Source organism: Bufo gargarizans, chromosome 1 (assembly GCF_014858855.1).
Source record: "Bufo gargarizans isolate SCDJY-AF-19 chromosome 1, ASM1485885v1, whole genome shotgun sequence".
NCBI classification, from domain to species: domain Eukaryota; kingdom Metazoa; phylum Chordata; class Amphibia; order Anura; family Bufonidae; genus Bufo; species Bufo gargarizans.
In genome coordinates, this window is record NC_058080.1 from 164,245,835 (window position 1) to 164,266,387 (window position 20,553).

General features: G+C 37.9%; 1 protein-coding gene across 1 annotated transcript in view; it reads left to right on the forward strand.

Moving 5' to 3' along the window:
- The window catches only part of FSTL5 (follistatin like 5), a 940,713-nt gene that overhangs the window by 640,893 nt on the left and 279,267 nt on the right, over positions 1–20,553 (forward strand). Inside the window, exons 7-8 of the mRNA XM_044297750.1 lie at positions 5,015–5,135; positions 10,465–10,626. Coding sequence (XP_044153685.1) covers positions 5,015–5,135; positions 10,465–10,626 — 283 coding nt within the window. The remainder of the gene's footprint in view (positions 1–5,014; positions 5,136–10,464; positions 10,627–20,553) is intronic.

The following is a 20,553-nucleotide window of genomic DNA, read 5'->3' on the forward strand; positions in this document are numbered from 1 at the left end:
TGTACTGCTCTCCAGCTGTACCATATGTAGTGTATTGCTATCTACCTGCACTATACAGTATGTAGCGTACTGCTATCTACCTATAATATATTGTATGTACTGCTCTCCAGCTGTACTATATGTAGTGTATTGCTATCTACCTGCACTATACAGTATGTAGCGTACTGCTATCTACCTATGATATATTGTATGTACTGTACTGCTCTCCAGCTGTACTATATGTAGTGTATTGCTATCTACCTGCACTATACAGTATGTAGTGTACTGCTGTCTACACTACCTGTACTACATGTATTGTACTGCTATCTACCTGCACTACTATGCTGCCCTAGACAATAGAAATGTGCGGCCCAATTTCTGTCCCTCTATCATCAATTTATGAGCTGACATGAGTGAAAACTTTATGTAATAATGACACTGATATGGCAGACATATCATGAATGAGAAATGGTTTATGTATTATTAGTTTATTTAGATAGTGCTTATCTATAATAGTCCCTTAAGCTAGACTTACATTACCCGATGTTCGGGACAATTATCCGGAACGAAAGTTCCTATAAATGCTCATCCCTGATAAACTACCCATCTAATGGTTCCACAGATCACCCAATCATCGCACCTGGGCAGCAGATTGCGCTGTCTAAACTGCACTCTGCTGCCTAGGAGCAATGATTTGCTTTTCCTCATACTGTGAAAGTAATTGCTGCATGTAAATGCAGAGGTTCAACTCCACGTAACAAGCTGCTGTCTCTCAGGAAGGAACGCTTCCTTCCCAACAATCAACTGCCCCTCACAACAACTAAATGCACCATTAGACCCTATTTTCTTAGTAATCAGTGCAGAAATTCAGGTGATTCAAAAGCGTTCATTCATTTGTTTGTACAACTGTATATGCATGTTTGAACAAGTGATGAAAAAGCAGAAGAAGGTCAGCTCTGCAAGCAGAATGTGGTGCACATGACAAACAGATAATGTGTGTCTCTTCCAACCTTAAGGCCCCTTTCACTCAACCGTATGGCTATTTCAGTGTTTTGCGGTCCGTTTTTCATGGATCTGTTGTTCTGTTTTTTTGTTTCCGTTGTGTTTCCGTTTCCGTTCCGTTTTTCCGTTTTGTGTTTCCATATGGCATATACAGTATACAGTAATGACATATAAAAAATTGGGCTGGGCATAACATTTTCAATAGATGGTTCTGCAAAAGAGGAACGGATATGGAAGACATACGGATGCATTTCCGTATGTGTTCCGTTTTTTTTTGCGGACCCATTGACTTGAATGGAGCCCCGGAACGTGATTTGCGGGAAATAATAGGACATGTTCTATCTTTCATCGGAATGGAAAAAACGGAAATACGGAAACGGAATGCATACAGAGTACATTCCGTTTTTTTTGCGGAACCATTGAAATTAATGGTTTTGTATACGGAATGCAAAAAACGGCCTGCAAAAAGGAAAAAAAAATAACAATAGTGTGAAAGAGGCCTAACAGAGATGTTCCTGCTCTTTAAATTCAAAATATTACATCTATGTAACACTTTAGTAAACAGTATCATAAGTTGCTCTATAAAAGTTTCCACGTTTACAGTAAATATTTATTAGTGATTCATGAACTATAAAACACTGACAATATCCTCCAGACAGAAATCTGAAAGACTCGGTAACATCTGTACATGAAGAAGGTTTTGTCTTGGGATTATGGTCTGTTCTATTTGACCTTGCTAGTAATCTACCACAAACATGACACCAGCTTCATTGTTTCCAACCTGGCTTTTTCTGTGCATAGCAGATATTATTCCTGTGAATTCCTCCTGGACTAAGTGATCCCAAGCATGTTCTCTTCCTCTCTTGCCCTCTCTTCCCCCTACCTGTTTGTTTTATCCTGAAGTCCCACTTGGGTAATGTTATCTATTCTTTCTCAGCTTGTTGCTTTTTCATGATCTAATCTTGATGTGTTCCTCTTGAGATATTTCCTCTTAACACAATATCCGTAAACTTTTTTTTGTTCCCTATAAACGAGGCTAGTGCTGGAAACACTTCAGCTGTCTGCAAGGCATAACAAATCCAGCTGAATCCCATTTATATTTCATTGCATTTAATCATTTATACTTAAACTATCCCATTATTGACTTTGTATAGTGGGATAGTACTGGTATATATCTCATGTATGTAAGATTAGTTTCTCGTCCAGTTGCCTGTATTTGTTGTGACCAAAATTTCATATATATATTTTTTTCATTAAGCAGAATTCCATTAAATACTTTCATTGCTTTGGACCATACCTTTTAATAGGAATTATCCACTTCACAGAAACCTCTTTTATTTAATCGAAACAGCCTGAGTGAGTTGCTTTTTGCTATTGTTACTCAGTAGCATACAGCAGCTCATTTATAGATATCCATTGGTACACTATGGAGTGAAGCAGTTTCTAATAGATCAACACTATAGCAGAACCATACTGTGGATGAAGTGATAAAACTCACACATTTCACAAAAAGAGAACATTAGATAGAACATAACCCTATGCCACAGAATAAAGCAATTGTAATCCCTGTATGATACAAAGCAAAAGCTTTTGTGGCTGTATAATTGTTGTATGGGCAGGGAGTTTTGGTCTATTGAGTTTATTATTATGACATTAGAATTGCATAAAACAGCAGACTGATAGCTCCATACATCCAGCACAATGGCAAACTCTGCAATATGTACTGCAAATATTTAATAAAAAAAAGATAAAATAAAATACATCCAGCACAATGGCAAACTCTGCAATATGTACTGCAAATATTTAATAAAAAAAGATAAAATAAAATCAGTATGTGAAATAAATATATACAGATATAATAACGTGTGTGTTTACTTGCTACTGTACTCATTATAAAGATGCTTAATCAAAATGAATATTTTTTGCTGTCTGACATGAAGTGAGGTTTACTGTACTATTTGCTCAACAATTGCTCTCCTCTAAAAAGAGGAAAAAAAAGGGGGGCTGGGGTCGGGGGGTGGGTGGAATCCTGCACTACAAAATGATGGCTTCCAAAAATCCAATAATAGGACTTTGCGACTTTTCAGGCTCACTTGCACAAACTTTTTGTGACTTTCGGCATTTTTATATCACTCCAGTTTTTAAATTGGCTAGGAAATTGGGCACAGTTAGCTATGTAAATTAGGCTCAATTTAGATTTCTCACTGTAATAATTTTTAAAAGTTGCCCAAAAATTATAATTTCCAAATCAATGCCAAATGGCATAGAAGAACTTTAGTGACATTTCTAAACAAAAGTGTTAGGTTTAAAGAGTTTCTGTTGTTATGATGAGCACTATTAAACAAGCCATACAGCCTGGTAGGGTTGATCGTGCTGATTAAAATGATACCTTTCTTTTGTCTGTATGTATGTTGAACTGCTACAGAGATATCTCAGATTTTATTGAGCAAGTTTAATCACTAAGGGGCTGCTGACCGGAGCAATTGGAGCACTGTTTTTGTAACACCTCTGTGCTCTACACAATCCTCCCTCCCCTTTATTGACAGACAAGATGTCTATCACCTCTGTCATTCAAGGGGATGGGGGAGTGTGTAGAGCACAGAGGTGTTACAGAAACAGTGCTGCAAGGACTCAGCCCGTTCCCTTGATGCTCACACTTGTTCGTATCATTTTTTACACCATGATCAACCTTACCAGGCAGGTAAAGTAATCTGTACAGACCAAAAAGTGGTGCCTAATATTATGCTTAGCAGGCAGTGGGAAAAGTGCAGGATTTTATGTTTTTTGTTTATAATATAAATAGCGACATGGAAAATTAAAAATAACATCATCAAAAGTTCCTAAAAATGTGTTAAACATAAAAATGTGATTTAAATAATATCATTTTGTAAGGACACATTTCCTTAAAACCATTAAACCATTTGTCTAATCAGAACCGGCCCTTTACAGAATGTGATTCCTGTCTCGACATCCCCAGAAATTAGCGGATTTTGCTGGGGAAGACACGGTCATCATGGCAATAATAACACAATAATTGTGGGCTCATTAAGCTGCTTGTTTTTTTTTTTTTTTTATGAACATAAAGGTCTTTTCATTAAATGGTGGTGTTTTAAAAAAAAAAAATACATATCAGGGTTTTTGTTGGGGGGGGAACTAGGACTCAATAGTTGTTATCCCTCAAGAGTGGTCCTAGAAGCAGGAGTCTTGTGACCATCCGGTAATCAGGAGATCTATTCTTTGTAATGGGGATGTAGAATCCGGAAAGTGTTAATTTTGTTTTAGTTTATTTTTAATTTTTAATGTACGGTCAGTGATCTAACATTTTGTAATATGCTTTATTAGGGATAGAGTCTTCTTATCAAATATAGCATCGCTTACAAGAGTCTGTCGTCAGTCTTTAGCATTTTACGAAGTGCTGAAGACACCTCTGTGTACAAGTCATATAGGCATAGTGATGGACAGTGAAAGTAAGGGGACATGTACGTACATAGTTAGGGACTGGGGTAGTGACCAAAGGCAGCGGGAAGCCTCTGTATCCTACACAAAAGGTGTCTTCAGCGTTCAGAAGAACTGAAGACAGACTCTCCTTAGTTAAAGGTTAGATAAAAGGACTCTTTACACCCTGTTTTCTACTGCAAAGAACCTTCTTTCCCCAATAAAGTATTTAAAAAAAATGTTTAAGAGTAGAAATACACTGAAATGCAAGTTACACTTTAAGTATAGTAACAACTTTAAATTATACTAATTGACTTAGAATTAATCAATATACGCAAAATAAAACAATTTTATTTCATTTGTTGCATGACTCTTACTGTACTGCAAGCTAGAGAATAATCAGTTAAAATTCTACCTAAAAAAATGTCTGTTATTGTACTCCAACTATGACTGAACTGGATCTGTATGATGACTCTATCAAGCATTATTGCGCTGAGCATCTTGCATTACAATTAATATGCCAAGCTGAGGAACATAATTAATGTTACGGTATTAAGATAATTACAACAACCTTGTTTTTCTAAAATTATTCTTCTAGGATTTTGGAGATGATGGATCCTTATACATTACCAAGGCTACCACAACCCACATGGGGAATTACAGCTGTCATGCTGATGGCTATGATAAGCTTTATCAAACTCATATCCTCCAAGTGAATGGTAAGCAGTGAAAATGTAATTAAAAGGTGTCTGTGTTTTGAAAATTTACAGCATATTCCACTTATGATTGTACAATTCTGAAGTGGTACATAAGCAGACTATCCATACATTTAATGTCACTAGTACAATGCAAAGGAACCCCATTTACTGGGAGTACATTGCAATGGTGTTGGTCCTATTTCAATAGGTGGCCTCTTTGTTGAGAAATTGACTTTTTTATATTATGCCAATTTACCCATAAGTTCCACAAGGGTGGTGCCATTGCACCTGACTCTCTGCTCCTTTTTAATCCTGGCCACACACCACTGCTTTGACTGAGAGGGCCAGGTAGTGAAGATATATTCACATCTAGCCCTGAAGTCTCGTGGCAGCACATTCAGTGCACTCACTGTACATGGCTGAAGATTGCTGGGCTCTCCATGCCTTGCGCCAAGCATACTGCCGTGACACTTCTTGGCCAGACATGAGTATGTCTTCACTGCTTGGTCCTGTCATTCAAGTGGTGGGGGTGGCTGGAAATGAATAGGAGTGTAGCCTTAAGTGCAACCAGGTGGAAGAGCCAATTTCTCAACAAAGGCCACCTATTCAAATAGTATAAAGACCAATAGAATATATTGACAAGTGCACATCTAACATGTAAGAGGATTTCTTAACGATGTATCTGGTGACAGAAGCCCTTTAGTGGAAACTTGAGACTTAGCTCATGCACATAATGTCCTTTTACATGTGACAATTATTGGGGTATTATTGGGAACAAATGTTCTTACAAATGCTCATTCCCATTAAATGGGAGTAGAGGAGTCATTAATCACCCAAACAGCAAGCAAGCATGGGAGGCAGATTCTGCTTTGCAAAAATAGATCTTCTACCGAGAAAGAATTGATCTGTATGGAAACAAGCAACACTCACCTACTCTGATGAGCAATTACTGTGTTTGTTCCCTATAATTGCCTGCTCAGTCAGCCCATCTAAATGAGCGTATATACCACCCACAATAACTTTGATGCAGAAATGACCACATTTGGGTATGTTAAACAAACTGAACTGTATTAAATATGGTGCATGCAGATTTCACTGTACAATGAGAGGGTGAACTCTGTACTGAAAACGTATAACTAATCTGTGACAGAGTGACTCTTGTTTGTCCATGGAAACATTTTTCTGCTACATGTATACAGGGTTTTCAAAATCTCATTCACATGTATATTACTGAAATTAGAATAGATTGGTGAGTTTGTAATACACATGGGAATCTGGTATCAACAGTTTTGTTTTCTGTGAAAAATTCTGAATAATGTCTGCTGTTCAAGGTGCAACTTGATCTAGAACAGCTGCCTTCAGCACTCCACCTGTTTTGAAGCTACAGCCGGTGGTATGCATAGCTGCTTGCTGTTCTATGAACTCCCATAGAAGTGTATAGAGTATGCTGAGAGTTGTAGTTTCCCAACAGCAGGAATCCCAGAGGATGCAGACCCAGATGGAGCCTGTATAATAGGTTTAACCTATTTTGGAGTGTGTTATTTTAGAGATAAGGTTTATTATTGCTGTAGACTATCTACGGCTTGTCTCTTTTGTCAGTTTAGTAGAGGAGAGAAGAATACAAGATTTGCTTATTTTTTGGTGTTTGCAGCATTATTGTCACAGTACTTGAGTACACTAGAACTGTCTTATTTAATGTACTGCATTTTATCTCCATATTTCCATAAGATTATAGTACAACTTGCAGAAAATTTGAGGATGCTTTTAAATAGATGAAGAGCTCACCTCTCCCTTGGACCTTTGTAGGATAGTTGTTCTTTCTGCATACAAAGAATCCTTAAGGATATTGATTAAGTAGGGTCATATGCCAAGCTAAAAGCCATGGTCGTGTCAAGTAGCAAACAGAACAATTTGTTCCTTATACCCAGAATACAATTAACAAATGGATTATGGAGAAAAAGGGTAATATGTATAGTCAATGTTCAATAGCTTGCATATATGAAGACACAGCAGAAAGCATATAGATTATGAATGCAGAGAAATGAACAAGAATTGAAATAGAGCCTTTGCTGTAGGAAGGGAATCATTGGGTTGGCTATACATGGAGTTTATATTGCAGCACATATAACAGGAATGGCAAGGAAACAAATCTTTTGGTGCCCCAATAATGTCTTCCGTATAGTTAGTAATTCATTGAGGTCATGTATGAATGCAGTTATCTAATCTAACTGTATTGAGAAAGGCACCACTTGCTTTTTCTTATATCGATAAGAAGACTCTAATTAATCAGGTTGTAATATCATGAGAAACCTGTGTGTACTACTTCAAACGCTCGGACTAAGTTTCAAAGTATACTACTCACAGCAGGCCACACTGCCCTTACCTTCCTTTATGTCAATTAGCAGTACCAACACAGACAGAGCACTGTCAGAAACGCTTGGCCTCACTAAATTACCTTTAAAAGTGTGCCATACACATCATTACTACAATTACCCATGGTCACATACATTTCAGTGGCCAGTCAGTGTCCACTTGTAGATAGATTTCTCATGCCGAGACACTTTCTAACAACTTGTAAAGCGAAAAAATGTAATCCAACACCATATTTTCACTTCATCAAACGTGTCACTGCGTGGATTCAAGGCTTGATCATGTCCTTAGCAATACGCAATTTGAAGGTAGAGAAGGAATCCAGTGTGTTGTAAATAAAAAAATCAATCCTTTATTGTAATAAATTGCATAAATGCACACATATCCCCACTCTCGTCTGACACATTTCGTCAAACAAGTGATTTTAATCATAGATTATCCGACCAACATGGCTTGAGCCAAGTAAAGTTTAAAGATCCAAAATGCGTAAGCCGGGACCATTTGAACTGAAGTCCATGTTGAATTATTTTTAAGATGGATTTCATGAAGATGGCAATTCAATAGGGCTTCTGCCCCAGTGCTGGACTTTCTGTTTAAGAGGGGAACACCCTTTCATGACATTGGACAATGTGCTTTATACACTAGTTGTTAAAAAGTAACTCGACAGCAGCAGTTGGATACTAAGGCCTGTACAATGCAAGAGCCCACATGCCTACAAAATGCATAATTTAAAATTAGGCTGCACAGAATAAGCCATGTCCATGCTACTCAGTAGGCTGTTTAATAAAGAATCACATCTGCTTTTTTTTAAATTTAATATAAAATGTATACCATTGATACATGTTTGTTAATATCACAGAAGTCATTGGTATCACAAAAGGGACACCTTCCATGTACCACTTTGGATCATCTTGATTTATCATTTCAATTATCAAAGACATTCAATCTTTAGATTAAATCTATGTAGATGTTAAAGGGGTTTACATATTAATCACCTATCCTCAGGATAGCTCATTCATATCTGATCGATGGGATCCAACTCCCATCACCCCCAATGATCTGTTTTCTGGAAGGGGCAGAGACAAGTGGGGCCCATTTCTCAGCCTGTTACGTCACATGGCCTTTATACAGCTCAGACCCCTTCACGGTAATGGGATTTAGCTGCAATACCAAGCACAGCCGCTATACAATTTACATAGTTGTGCTTGACATAGTATGAAGAGAACACGGTTCTGGTCTGAGCAATATAACCACTTCAAACTGCAGACTGACGGAGGTGACAGGAGCTGAACCCTTCCTGATCAGATTCTGAGGACAGGTCATCAATGTTTAATTCCAGGAGACATAGTTTTTTTTCACCTAGAAGTGTATTGATCTCTGTAGCTGAACCTAAATCCCATTAACCATTTTTCTGATACAAGTGTCTATCTTTCAGTAGTTGTAAATGGAAAATGTTATATATTTTTATAAATTGTGATGAAAACTGATTATGATACAACTTGCATACCAGGATCATGTCATAGAAAACACTCACGATTTTTCCTTACCACATACTGATTTTATGGGGTTTTTGTGCAGTTTTTTTCCCCGAAACAATGGACCATGTGGGCGACCATGTAGACCATATTTATTTTCTGGTGTTTTTTCTCTACAGAGAAAATTATATCAAACAGCCAGAAAACATACAAACAAAAAAACAAAAAAAAGAATAAAAGGTTTAACATGCTGCGTTAAAAAAAAATACCAGAGACTACCTAGTTGATGAAAGCTGCAAATAAACGCTTGTGTGTCCTGAGTTTTATGCTTTCCATAGACTTTCAGCTAACATCTGGGGTAAAAAAAACTCCCCTAAAAATACAAAAATGCATGAAAATTTCACCCAAATGGAACCGACCCTAAGAAGAGTCATAGATCCAAGCCCCACTGATGTTTGTACATAAAATGGCCAGGACAATTTATCATCGTCAATTATAGCAAGTGGAAATCTTAAAAGTAATGACAAGTTCTTACAGAAAGCATATTGCAAAAATATATAATATGTATAATTTTTAATAACCCAACAGATTTAGCTTTTTTTTGTGAACCTGAAGTAGACCTTTAGGCCAGTTTCACATGAGCATATTCAGTCTGTGTGGGAGCTGTATTTCCTGAAGTCATTACAGTTAGACAATAGGGTGGGTTAACGTTTTTGTCATCTGTTTGTAATTTTTCTGTTATGTTAATAATGTTAAATAAGATAATACTAAATCATTTTTTGCAGTTTGGTTGTATTTGTCATATTACTGTCAAAATTCATGCATTAATCATAATATTTCACAATTTAAGTGATAATGAATCCTTTTAGTAAAGTGTTGTGGTCATTATGATCATATTTTCAGATATATTTAGATCTTCACGTCCTGGCAGATGTTCGTCCATCACTACTGTTCAGTAGTTTATGGTTTAGGTAAAAGTTTATGGTTAAAGTATACCTGTACTTTAGCAAAACTTTTGATACGTCCTAGTGACACATTAAAGGTTTTGACTGTGAGACCCCTGCAGATAACTAAAACGAGGAGAAAGAAGCGCTTGTACAGAGCGCTGTCTCTCCACACCGCAGGAGATGGACTTGAGACAGACTCATAGAGTTTCTGTTGAGGCTGTTTCTGTGTGAGTGCTTTTTTCTCCTTGTTTTAGCAATCAGTAGGGGTCTCAGCTCTCAGGCCCCCACAATCAAAACCTTTGATATGTCACAATGATATAGGAAAATTTTTGCTAGTATAGGTATACTGTACTTCAAGTCCACCACTGAAAATCTGAAGACTAAATGGAATTGTTAGTTTTCCCGTTATTTATATCTCGTCTTTAGCGGTTAAACTATATTTGCTTTATATTAAATTCTATATTTAAAAAAAACTTTTGGTTATTTTTAACATTGTTTTACTGTATCTTAAATAATATACATTTGTGACTTTTCAACTATTTTTTGTTACTATTCTAGTTCCACCAGTCATCCGAGTCTACCCAGAAAGCCAGGCAAGGGAGCCCGGTGTCACTGCCAATCTTAGATGCCATGCTGATGGAGTCCCTCAGCCTCAACTCAGCTGGCTCAAGAACGGAATAGATATTACAACAAAATTGTCCAAGCAACTAACTTTACAAGGTTTGTTAATCATCTATCACCATAATTATTTAGAAGGTTTACTCGCTGTTGTTTCAAATCCGATATTATCGAAAAAAATAATACTTATAGTATGGTCAATAAAAAGGGTATATTTTAAAATAAAGCCTTTTTGGGTATCTTTTTATCTTTTTTAAAAAAAAATAGAAGCATTCTATAGGCATTCTATAGTTATACATTTATGTGTTTATTATTTGTCATCACTCCTGGGACTTAGTCTTATAGGAAAGATTTATGTCTGCTCTGCATTTCTCTGGTGCATTTTATGATCTTTAACCTCTTCAGGACACATGACGTACTGGTACGGCATGTTGTCCTGGTACTTAAAGGGAACCTGTCACCGGGATTTTGTGTATAGAGCTGAGGATGTGGGTTGCTAGTTGGCCGCTAGAACATCTGCAATACCCAGTCCCCATAGGTCTGTGTGCTTTTATTGTGGGAAAAAAACGATTTGATACATATGCAAATTAACCTGAGATGAGTCCTGTCCCTGATTCATCTCAAGGACAGGACTCATCTCAGGTTAATTTGCATATGTATCAAATCGTTTTTTCCCCCACAATAAAAGCACACAGAGCTATGGGGACTGGGTATTGTGGATGTGCTAGCAGCCATCTAGCAACCCACATCCTCAGCTCTATACACAAAATCCCGGTGACAGGTTCCCTTTAAGGACCCATGACGTACTGGTACGTCATGCATAGTTCCTATCACCGCCACCCGGCGGGCGGTGATCGGAACCCGGTGCCTGCTCAAATCATTGAGCAGGCACCTTGGCTAGATGCGCGGGGGGGTCCCATGACCCCCGTGTCGGCGATCACCACAAACCGCAGGTCAATTCAGACCTGCAGTTTGCGGCTTTTACCTGTAGTTGCAACGGTGATTGGAGGTGCCATCGGGTCCCCATGCGACTGTAGGGGGGACCTGATGGCATTGAAGGCAGCGCGATGCCTAAGGAAGGCATTGCGCTGCCTTCCGATGACGAGCCTGTGAGATCCAGCCCCCTAGATCTCACAGGCCGGAAGCTGTATGAGTAATACACACTGTATTACACATACAGCCAATGCATTCCAATACAGAAGTATTGGAATGCATTGTAAAGGGATTTTTTCCCCCCAATAAATGTAAAGTTTTTAAAAGAAAAAAGAAACATAATTTTCCCCAAATAAAGTTTAAAAAATTGGTAAAAAATAGGGAGGGAAAAGTATACATATTAGGTATCCCCGCGTCCGTATCGACCTGCTCTAAAAAACCTATCAAATGACCTAACCCCTCAGATGAACACCATAAAAAATATAAATAAAAACTGTGCTAAATAAACAATTTTTTTGTCACCATACATCACAAAAAGTACAACAGCAAGCGATCAAAAAGGTCTTTGCCCACCAAAATAGCACCAATCTAACCATCACCTCATCCCACAAAAAATGAGACATTCGCCCCAAAAATAAAAAGAAACTATGATTAAGAATATGGAGACATAATTTTTTTTGTTTGAAAAAAGCTGTTATTGTGTAAAAACTTACATAAATAAATAAAAATGTATACATATTAGGTATCGCCGTGTCTCTATTGACTGGCTCTATTAAAAATATTACATGACCTTACCCCTCAGATGAACACCGTAAAAAAAATATAAATAAAAACTGTGCTAAATAAACCATTTTTTGTCACCTTACATCACAAAAAGTGTAATAGCAAGCGATCAAAAATTCACACGCACCCTAAAATAGTGCCAATCAAACCGTCATCTCATCCTGCAAAAATTGAGACCCTACCTAAGATAATCACCCAAAAACTGAAAATACTATGGCTCTCAGAATATGGAGACACTAAAACATGATTTTTTTTTGTTTCAAAAATGATATTATTGTGTAAAACTTACATAAATAAAAAATGTATACATATTAGATATTGCCGCATCCGTATCGACTGGCTTTATAAAAATATCTCATGACCTAACCCCTCAGATGAACACCGTAAAAAATGTAAAATAAAAACTGTGCTAAATAAACAATTTTTTGTCTCCTTACATTACAAAAAGTGTAATAGCAAGCGATCAAAAAGTCACACGCACCCCAAAATAGTATCAATCAAACCATCATCTCATCCTGCAAAAATCATACCCTACCCAAAATAATCGCCCCATAACTGAAAAAATTATGGCTTTCAGACTATGGAAACACTAAAACATGATTTTTTTTTGCTTCAAAAATGAAATCATTGTGTAAAACTTACATAAATAAAAAAAGTATACATATTAGGTATTGCAGCATCTGCAATAACTTGCTCTATAAAAATATCACATGACCTAACCCCTCAGGTGAATACCGTAAAAAATTAAAAACGGTGTAAAAAAAGCAATTTTTTGTCACCTTACATCACAAAAAGTGTAATAGCAAGGATAAAAAAGTCGCACACACCAAAATAGTGCCAATCAAACCGTCAGCTCATCCTGCAAAAATTATACCCTACCCAAGGTAATCGCCCAAAAACTTACAAAATTATGGCTCTTAGACTTTGGAAACACTAAAACATGCTTTTTTTGTTTAAAAAAATAAATCATTGTGTAGAACTTACATAAATAAAAAAAAGTATACATATTAGGTATCGACGCCTCCGTGACAACCTGGTCTATAAAAATACCACATCATCTAGCCTGTCAGATGAATGTTGTAAATAACAAAAAATAAAAACGGTGCCAAAACAGCTATTTCTTGTTACCTTGCATCACAAAAAGTGTAATATAGAGCAACAAAAAATCATATGTACCCTAAACTAGTACCAACAAAACTTCCACCATATCCCGTAGTTTCTAAAATGGGGTAACTTTTTTGGAGTTTCTACTCTAGGGGTGCATTAGGGGGGCTTCCAATGGTGTCCAAAAAACCAGCCCAGCAAAATCTGCCTTCCACAAACCGCATGGCTTTCCTTTCCTTCCGCACCCTGCCATGTGCCCGTACAGCAGTTTACAACCACATATGGGGTGTTTCTGTAAACTACAGAATCAGGGCCATAAATATTGAGTTTTGTTTGGCTGTTAACCCTTGCTTTGTAACTGGAAAATAAATATTAAAATGGAAAATCTGCCAAAAAAGTTACATTTTTAAATGATATCTCTATTTTCCATAATTCTTGTGGAACACCTAAAGGGTTAACAATGTTTGTAAAAATCAGTTTTGAATACCTTGAGGGGTGTAGTTTCTGGAATGGGGTCATTTTTGGGTGATTTTGATTATGTAAGCCTCACAAAGTGACTTCAGACCTTAACTGGTCCCTAAAGATTTGCTTATAAACTTCTAAGCCTTGTAACATCCCCCCCCCCCCCCCAAAAAAAAAATCATTCACAAAATTATCCAAACATGAATTAGACATATGGGGAATGTAAAGTAATAACTATTTTTGGAGGTATTGCTATGTATTATAAAAGTAGAGAAATTGAAACTTGGAAATTAGCAATTTTTTTTACACATTTTTGGTAAATTTGGTGGGTTTTTTTTATAAATAAAAAATATATTTTTTTTTACTTCATTTTACCAGTGTCATGAAGTACAATAGTAAGTCAAAGCATTTTAACGTTATCACCACTTTAAGTGACAGTGGTCAGATTTGCAAAAAATGGTCCTAAAGGTGAAATAAGGCTGTGTCCTAAAGGGGTTAAAGGGAATCTGTCAAGTCCCATATGCTGACCTCACTGTAGACCAGCATAAGAGTGACAAATTGCAGAAATCAGTGGGTCTAGCAGTACCCTTTGCTGCCCTCAGTAAGGACAGCATTTGAGAGTTGACAGATTCCCTTTAAATATTTGAAACAGTACTGGCAAAAAATACCATCAGACAGTGTTAATTTCTATAACTTTTTTCATATATGATCATATTTAGATCTCTGCTTTTAGTGTCCACCCTCAAGGAATATGCAGGAAATAAAAAGTACATAGGTAAAAGAATTGCAGCTGACAGTTCTGTGCCAATTGAAATCTGCATGCAGTAGTTCTTTTTAGGGCTAATGTATACTGCTGTATTATGACTCCATAAAACCACTGATTTGTATTCGGCCATAAAGCAGCACCCATGGAAGTCTATGGGGCATACTATGCCTTGGTATACCTGTCAATTCATAGGAGGGATTACAAAAAAATCCTCCTATGACATAATAAAGAATTGCACATAGCAGTTGTGAAACAATCTGCCACCTCAGTGACATGAATAAAATCCTATTAAGATTTCAAACATTCTGTATTGTGTACAGTATGTGTTCACAATAGTAGTACACATGATAGCTGACAAGAAAAACTAATATGTATATCTCTGATTTATGTAGGACTTCTACTAAATAAATTTCCACAAATAAATGAAAAGTAAGCTCGCTATATACTGAGGCAAAACAGTTATTTGCTGTATCCCTCTGATATATTAAAAAAGTAAACTCTCTCTTGAAGGTTACTATTCATAACCAGCATTCTGGGGCATATTTATTAAAGTCGCAGATTTTGTCACATGCTATTATTGCGGCAAAATCTGCAACTTTTTCCTGCTTACATTACTTTTCTTAAGTGCCGAGAAAAGGGACAGTGGCGTGGGCAGGGAAGCACCTGTTTATGAAGTGGAAAATGGCTTAAATCTATGCCAGCAAGGCAGGGCCAGACTGGGGATAAAAACCAACCCTGGAAAAAGTTGCACACCAGCCCCACAGCATTGTGTCATTATTTACTTGTTTATAAAAGGGGAAAGCATTAATTTTAAAATACGTGTGTAAACACGAATATGAACTTTTCCAAACCAGGATGCCTCCAGCTGTTGCAAAACTATAACTCTCAGCATGCCCAGACAGTGTTTGGCTGTCAGGGCATGCTGGGAGGTGTAGTTTTGCAACAGCTGGAAGCATCCTGGTAGGGAAACACTACAGTAGACCATTATCCCATCCAATTGGGTCAGAACTAAGAATAATTAACTTATATCAGCGGTACATATATAATTATATACAGGAGATACCCAGGTTATACCAACATGGTCCATATCACTATATACAAGTAGATGTATAAGTTATAAATCTTCAATGGACCATGCTGGTATAACCTGGGTATCCCCTGTATATAATTACGGCTAGAGGCAGAGGAGGAGGTAATAATAGGACAGAAGGGCGGGCCAGAGGGCTGAAAGAGGTGTGTTTTTCTGGACACATCGCCCAATAACGCTGCCCTTGGGCACCTTTAGAAGCTCATTTGCATATGTTCAAAAAGTGATTTTTTTTTTTCATGATCTGGACGAGGGACACAGAAAACAAAGGTACCATTGTAATGAGGGTCAAAGAGTCTATAACCTGATCTGAGTGGTCTAAAACGCTCAAATTAGGTGAAAGACTCTCTTTAATTTATACTTAGATATACAGTCCTCCTGTAAGGACCTGGCCTTCCCCCTCTGTCCCCCTCTTCCTCACCCCCCATTCCCTGTCTTCCTCACCCCCCCTTCCCCCTCATTATCATCCCCCTTCCTCACCTCCCCTCCCCCCTCTTCCTCACTCCACCTTCCCCTTCTGTTCCCCTTCTTACCCCCAATTCGGAACGTGCGCCTCGTAGTCTTAGTATTTGCGGCTCCTCAGGCTGTTTACATCAGCATACACGCGGGCACTGCTCCTGGCATAGCTGCTGAGAATTGGGAGGTTAGGCCCCACAGCCCCAGGCTAGGGAGGCGGCGGGAGGCCACTCGCAGGAAGAGAGGAGCGGCCACACACACAACCGCCAGGCCAGACCGAGTTGGGATCACAGGGTTCTGGGACTGAAAGGGACGAGTGAACGGGCAGCGCCTGAAAATCCCAGCAACACCATGTGGTCGGAGGGAGGCAGCGCTGCTCCCACGGAGGCCGGCCTGCTCAGCTCCACTACACCAGAGCTTTCGGCCCGAAAGTGCAGGCACATCTTAAAGCGGCCCCAGCCGCCCCAGGACAGGTGGCCTACTGGGAAATTTTCCGGTATCCCGGTAGGCCAGTCCAGCCCTGCAGCAAGGGGGCTGACATAGAGCTAAGTGGGTGTCACGGCCTGCTGGAGAAAGTGTCAAACTTATGTAGAGGCCTGTGCCTCAATTTTGGCACTTCCACCAACAATGCAGAAGGACTTAATAAATGTTCCCTTCATTCTTTACGTTTTGACCAGATACTGTAGTACACTCACATAATCCTAACTAACCAGTCGCGCTAGTCTCTTCTGTCAGGTCAAGAAAGGTCTCATCTTTGTACTTTTTTCTTTGTAACTCTTTGCTGTCTTAAATCCTTTTTATTCTCCTCTACCTTCTTATACAGTTTCTTAGATTGAGTATTCTTCAATTTATAAATTTATAAAATCCCGTTGAAAATGTATTTTACTGAAGTCTTTCTTAAATTATTGATTCCCATACTGACTCCTCGAGATGGAATTTATCTGTATATTATCTGTATAATTATCTATAATGAATAGATTTCCACTCTGTCTTGGAGTTGAGCTTCCTACATTATATCATTCTTTTAGAATATCAGTTGTCAGCGACAATGTATAATAATCTTCATATACTGCATATAATTGCCTCTGCTCTTAATCATTTCTCAATCTTGTATAACCTCATTCCTATTGAGAAACTGTACGGTAGAATCAACTGGCTATTGAATTGCTTTAGTCTATAATTACTTTTTTTGTAAATGTTTAAAATATGCTTGGATAAGGACTATGCAGTATAAAAAAAGACAACAAAACCCCTGCTATAAGCAATAATTAAAAGTACTGCTGTAAATGTATATGAAAAGATATGCGCTAAAGGTATGAAAAAAACTCAATGTAAATATATTATGTCAAAGCAAAACACTTTTAATGGTGATATAGTTTATAAGGCTTAAAAAAGACATCTCTCCATCCAGTTCAACCTGTTATCCTGCAAGTTGATCCAGAGGAAGGCAAAAAGACCCCTGTAAGGTAGAAGCCAATTTTCCTCACTTTAAGAGGAAAAAAATCCTTTTCGACTCCAATCATGCAGTCAGAATAACTCCCTGGATCAATGACCCCTCTTTAGTAGCTACAGACTGTAATATTATTACACTCCAGAAATACATCCAGGCCCCTCTTGAACTATTTTAGTGAACTTACCATCACCACCTCCTCAGGCAGAGAGTTCCATAGTCTCACTGTTCTTACCATAAATAATCCTTTTCTATGTTTGTGTACAAACCTTCTATGCTCCAGACGGAGAGGATGTCCCCTCGTCACAGTCACAGTCCTGGCAAAAAATAGATGATGGGAGAGATCTCTGCACTGACCCCTGATATATTTATACATATTTATTACATCACCCATTAGTTGTCGTTTTTGTAACGTAAATAACTAAAAATTTTATAATCTTTCAGGGTACTGTAGTTCATCCATTCCAGTTATTACTTTAGTTGCCCTCCTTTGAACCCTCTCCAGCTCTGCTATGTCTGTCTTGTTCACAGGAGCCCAGAACTGTTTTCTTCCCATGTGCATAACCTTATATTTGTCGGTGTTAAACATCATCTGCCACTTATCTGCCCACTCCTCCAACCTATCCAAATCCCTCTGTAGCAGTATACTGTCTTCTTCCATGTTAATTACATTACACAGTTTAGTGTCATCTTCAAAAATTACTATTTTTCTGTGCAAACCTTCTACAAGATCATTAATAAATATATGAAATAGATTAGGGCCAAATACTGACCCCTGAGGTACTCTACGAGTGACAGTGACCCAATCTGAGTGTGTACAATTAATAACCACCCTTTGTTTTCTACCACTGAGCCCGTTACTTACCCACATACAGACATTTTCTCCTACAGTTAGCCTGATTGGGAACTGTGAACTTTAGAAATAAGCCTCATTTTATTAAACTGTGCTAGAATAATTATATCACTGAGTTAAGGCTTTTGTAAGTTCTTTGTCAACCAAAACTAGATCAATCTATTGTAGTGCTAATATTGAAAAAATAAATAAATAAATGGACATCTATTTTAAATGTGAATTTAACATTAACAAAATAGATACAAATATGTATTTGTATGTGTATCTAATATAAAAATGCACAATAGCCAAAATAAAGAGTACAACATAAATTGCATTTCATAATTATATAATATTATGTCAATTATTATAAAGTGTAGGGCACTTAAATTGCAATAAAATTCTGTACTTCTGCAGAGATCTCAGAAAATTTGGTCTGATTGTTAGAAAAATCACAATTATAAACAAATCTCAATCTAAGCTACTAATACACACATGGCTGTACTGTTCATGTCTTTTATTTAGTATATTGAGGAAATACAAATACAAAGTGAATTGGTTAAGAATTACCTGCCAAATTTTTAAAAAACCCAAAATCTCTGACCTAGTACATAACACTGCCTGTCCAAAAAAAAAAAGTCGGCACCTGGATTTAACTAAGCAAATACACTACGTGCAGAATTATTAGGCAAATGAGTATTTTGACCACATCATCCTCTTTATGCATGTTGTCTTACTCCAAGCTGTATAGGCTTGAAAGCCTACTACCAATTAAGCATATTAGGTGATGTGCATCTCTGTAATGAGAAGGGGTGTGGTCTAATGACATCAACACCCTATATCAGGTGTGCATAATTATTAGGCAACTTCCTTTCCTTTGGCAAAATGGGTCAAAAGAAGGACTTGACAGGCTCAGAAAAGTCAAAAATAGTGAGATATCTTGCAGAGGGATGCAGCACTCTTAAAATTGCAAAGCTTCTGAAGCGTGATCATCGAACAATCAAGCGTTTCATTCAAAATAGTCAACAGGGTCACAAGAAGCGTGTGGAAAAACCAAGGCGCAAAATAACTGCCCATGAACTGAGAAAAGTCAAGCGTGCAGCTGCCAAGATGCCACTTGCCACCAGTTTGGCCATATTTCAGAGCTGCAACATCACTGGAGTGCCCAAAAGCACAAGGTGTGCAATACTCAGAGACATGGCCGAGGTAAGAAAGGCTGAAAGACGACCACCACTGAACAAGACACACAAGCTGAAACGTCAAGACTGGGCCAAGAAATATCTCAAGACTGATTTTTCTAAGGTTTTATGGACTGATGAAATGAGAGTGAGTCTTGATGGGCCAGATGGCTGGATTGGTAAAGGGCAGAGAGCTCCAGTCCGACTCAGACGCCAGCAAGGTGGAGGTGGAGTACTGGTTTGGGCTGGTATCATCAAAGATGAGCTTGTGGGGCCTTTTTGGGTTGAGGATGGAGTCAAGCTCAACTCCCAGTCCTACTGCCAGTTTCTGGAAGACACCTTCTTCAAGCAGTGGTACAGGAAGAAGTCTGCAAGGTAAGAAAAACATGATTTTCATGCAGGAAAATGCTCCATCACACGCGTCCAAGTACTCCACAACGTGGCTGGCAAGAAAGGGTATAAAAGAAGAAAATCTAATGACATGGCCTCCTTGTTCACCTGATCTGAACCCCATTGAGAACCTGTGGTCCATCATCAAATGTGAGATTTACAAGGAGGGAAAACAGTATACCTCTCTGAACAGTGTCTGGGAGGCTGTGGTTGCTGCTGCACGCAATGTTGATGGTGAACAGATCAAAACACTGACAGAATCCATGGATGGCAGGCTTTTGAGTGTCCTTGCAAAGAAAGGTGGCTATATTGGTCACTGATTTGTTTTGTTTTTGAATGTCAGAAATGTATATTTGTGAATGTTGAGATGTTATATTGGTTTCACTGGTAAAAATAAATAATTGAAATGGGTATATATTTGTTTTTTGTTAAGTTGCCTAATAATTATGTACAGTAATAGTCCCCTGCACACACAGATATCCCCCTAAAATAGCTAAAACTAAAAACAAACTAAAAACTACTTCCAAGAATATTCAGCTTTGATATTAATGAGTTTTTTGGGTTCATTGAGAACATGGTTGTTGTTCA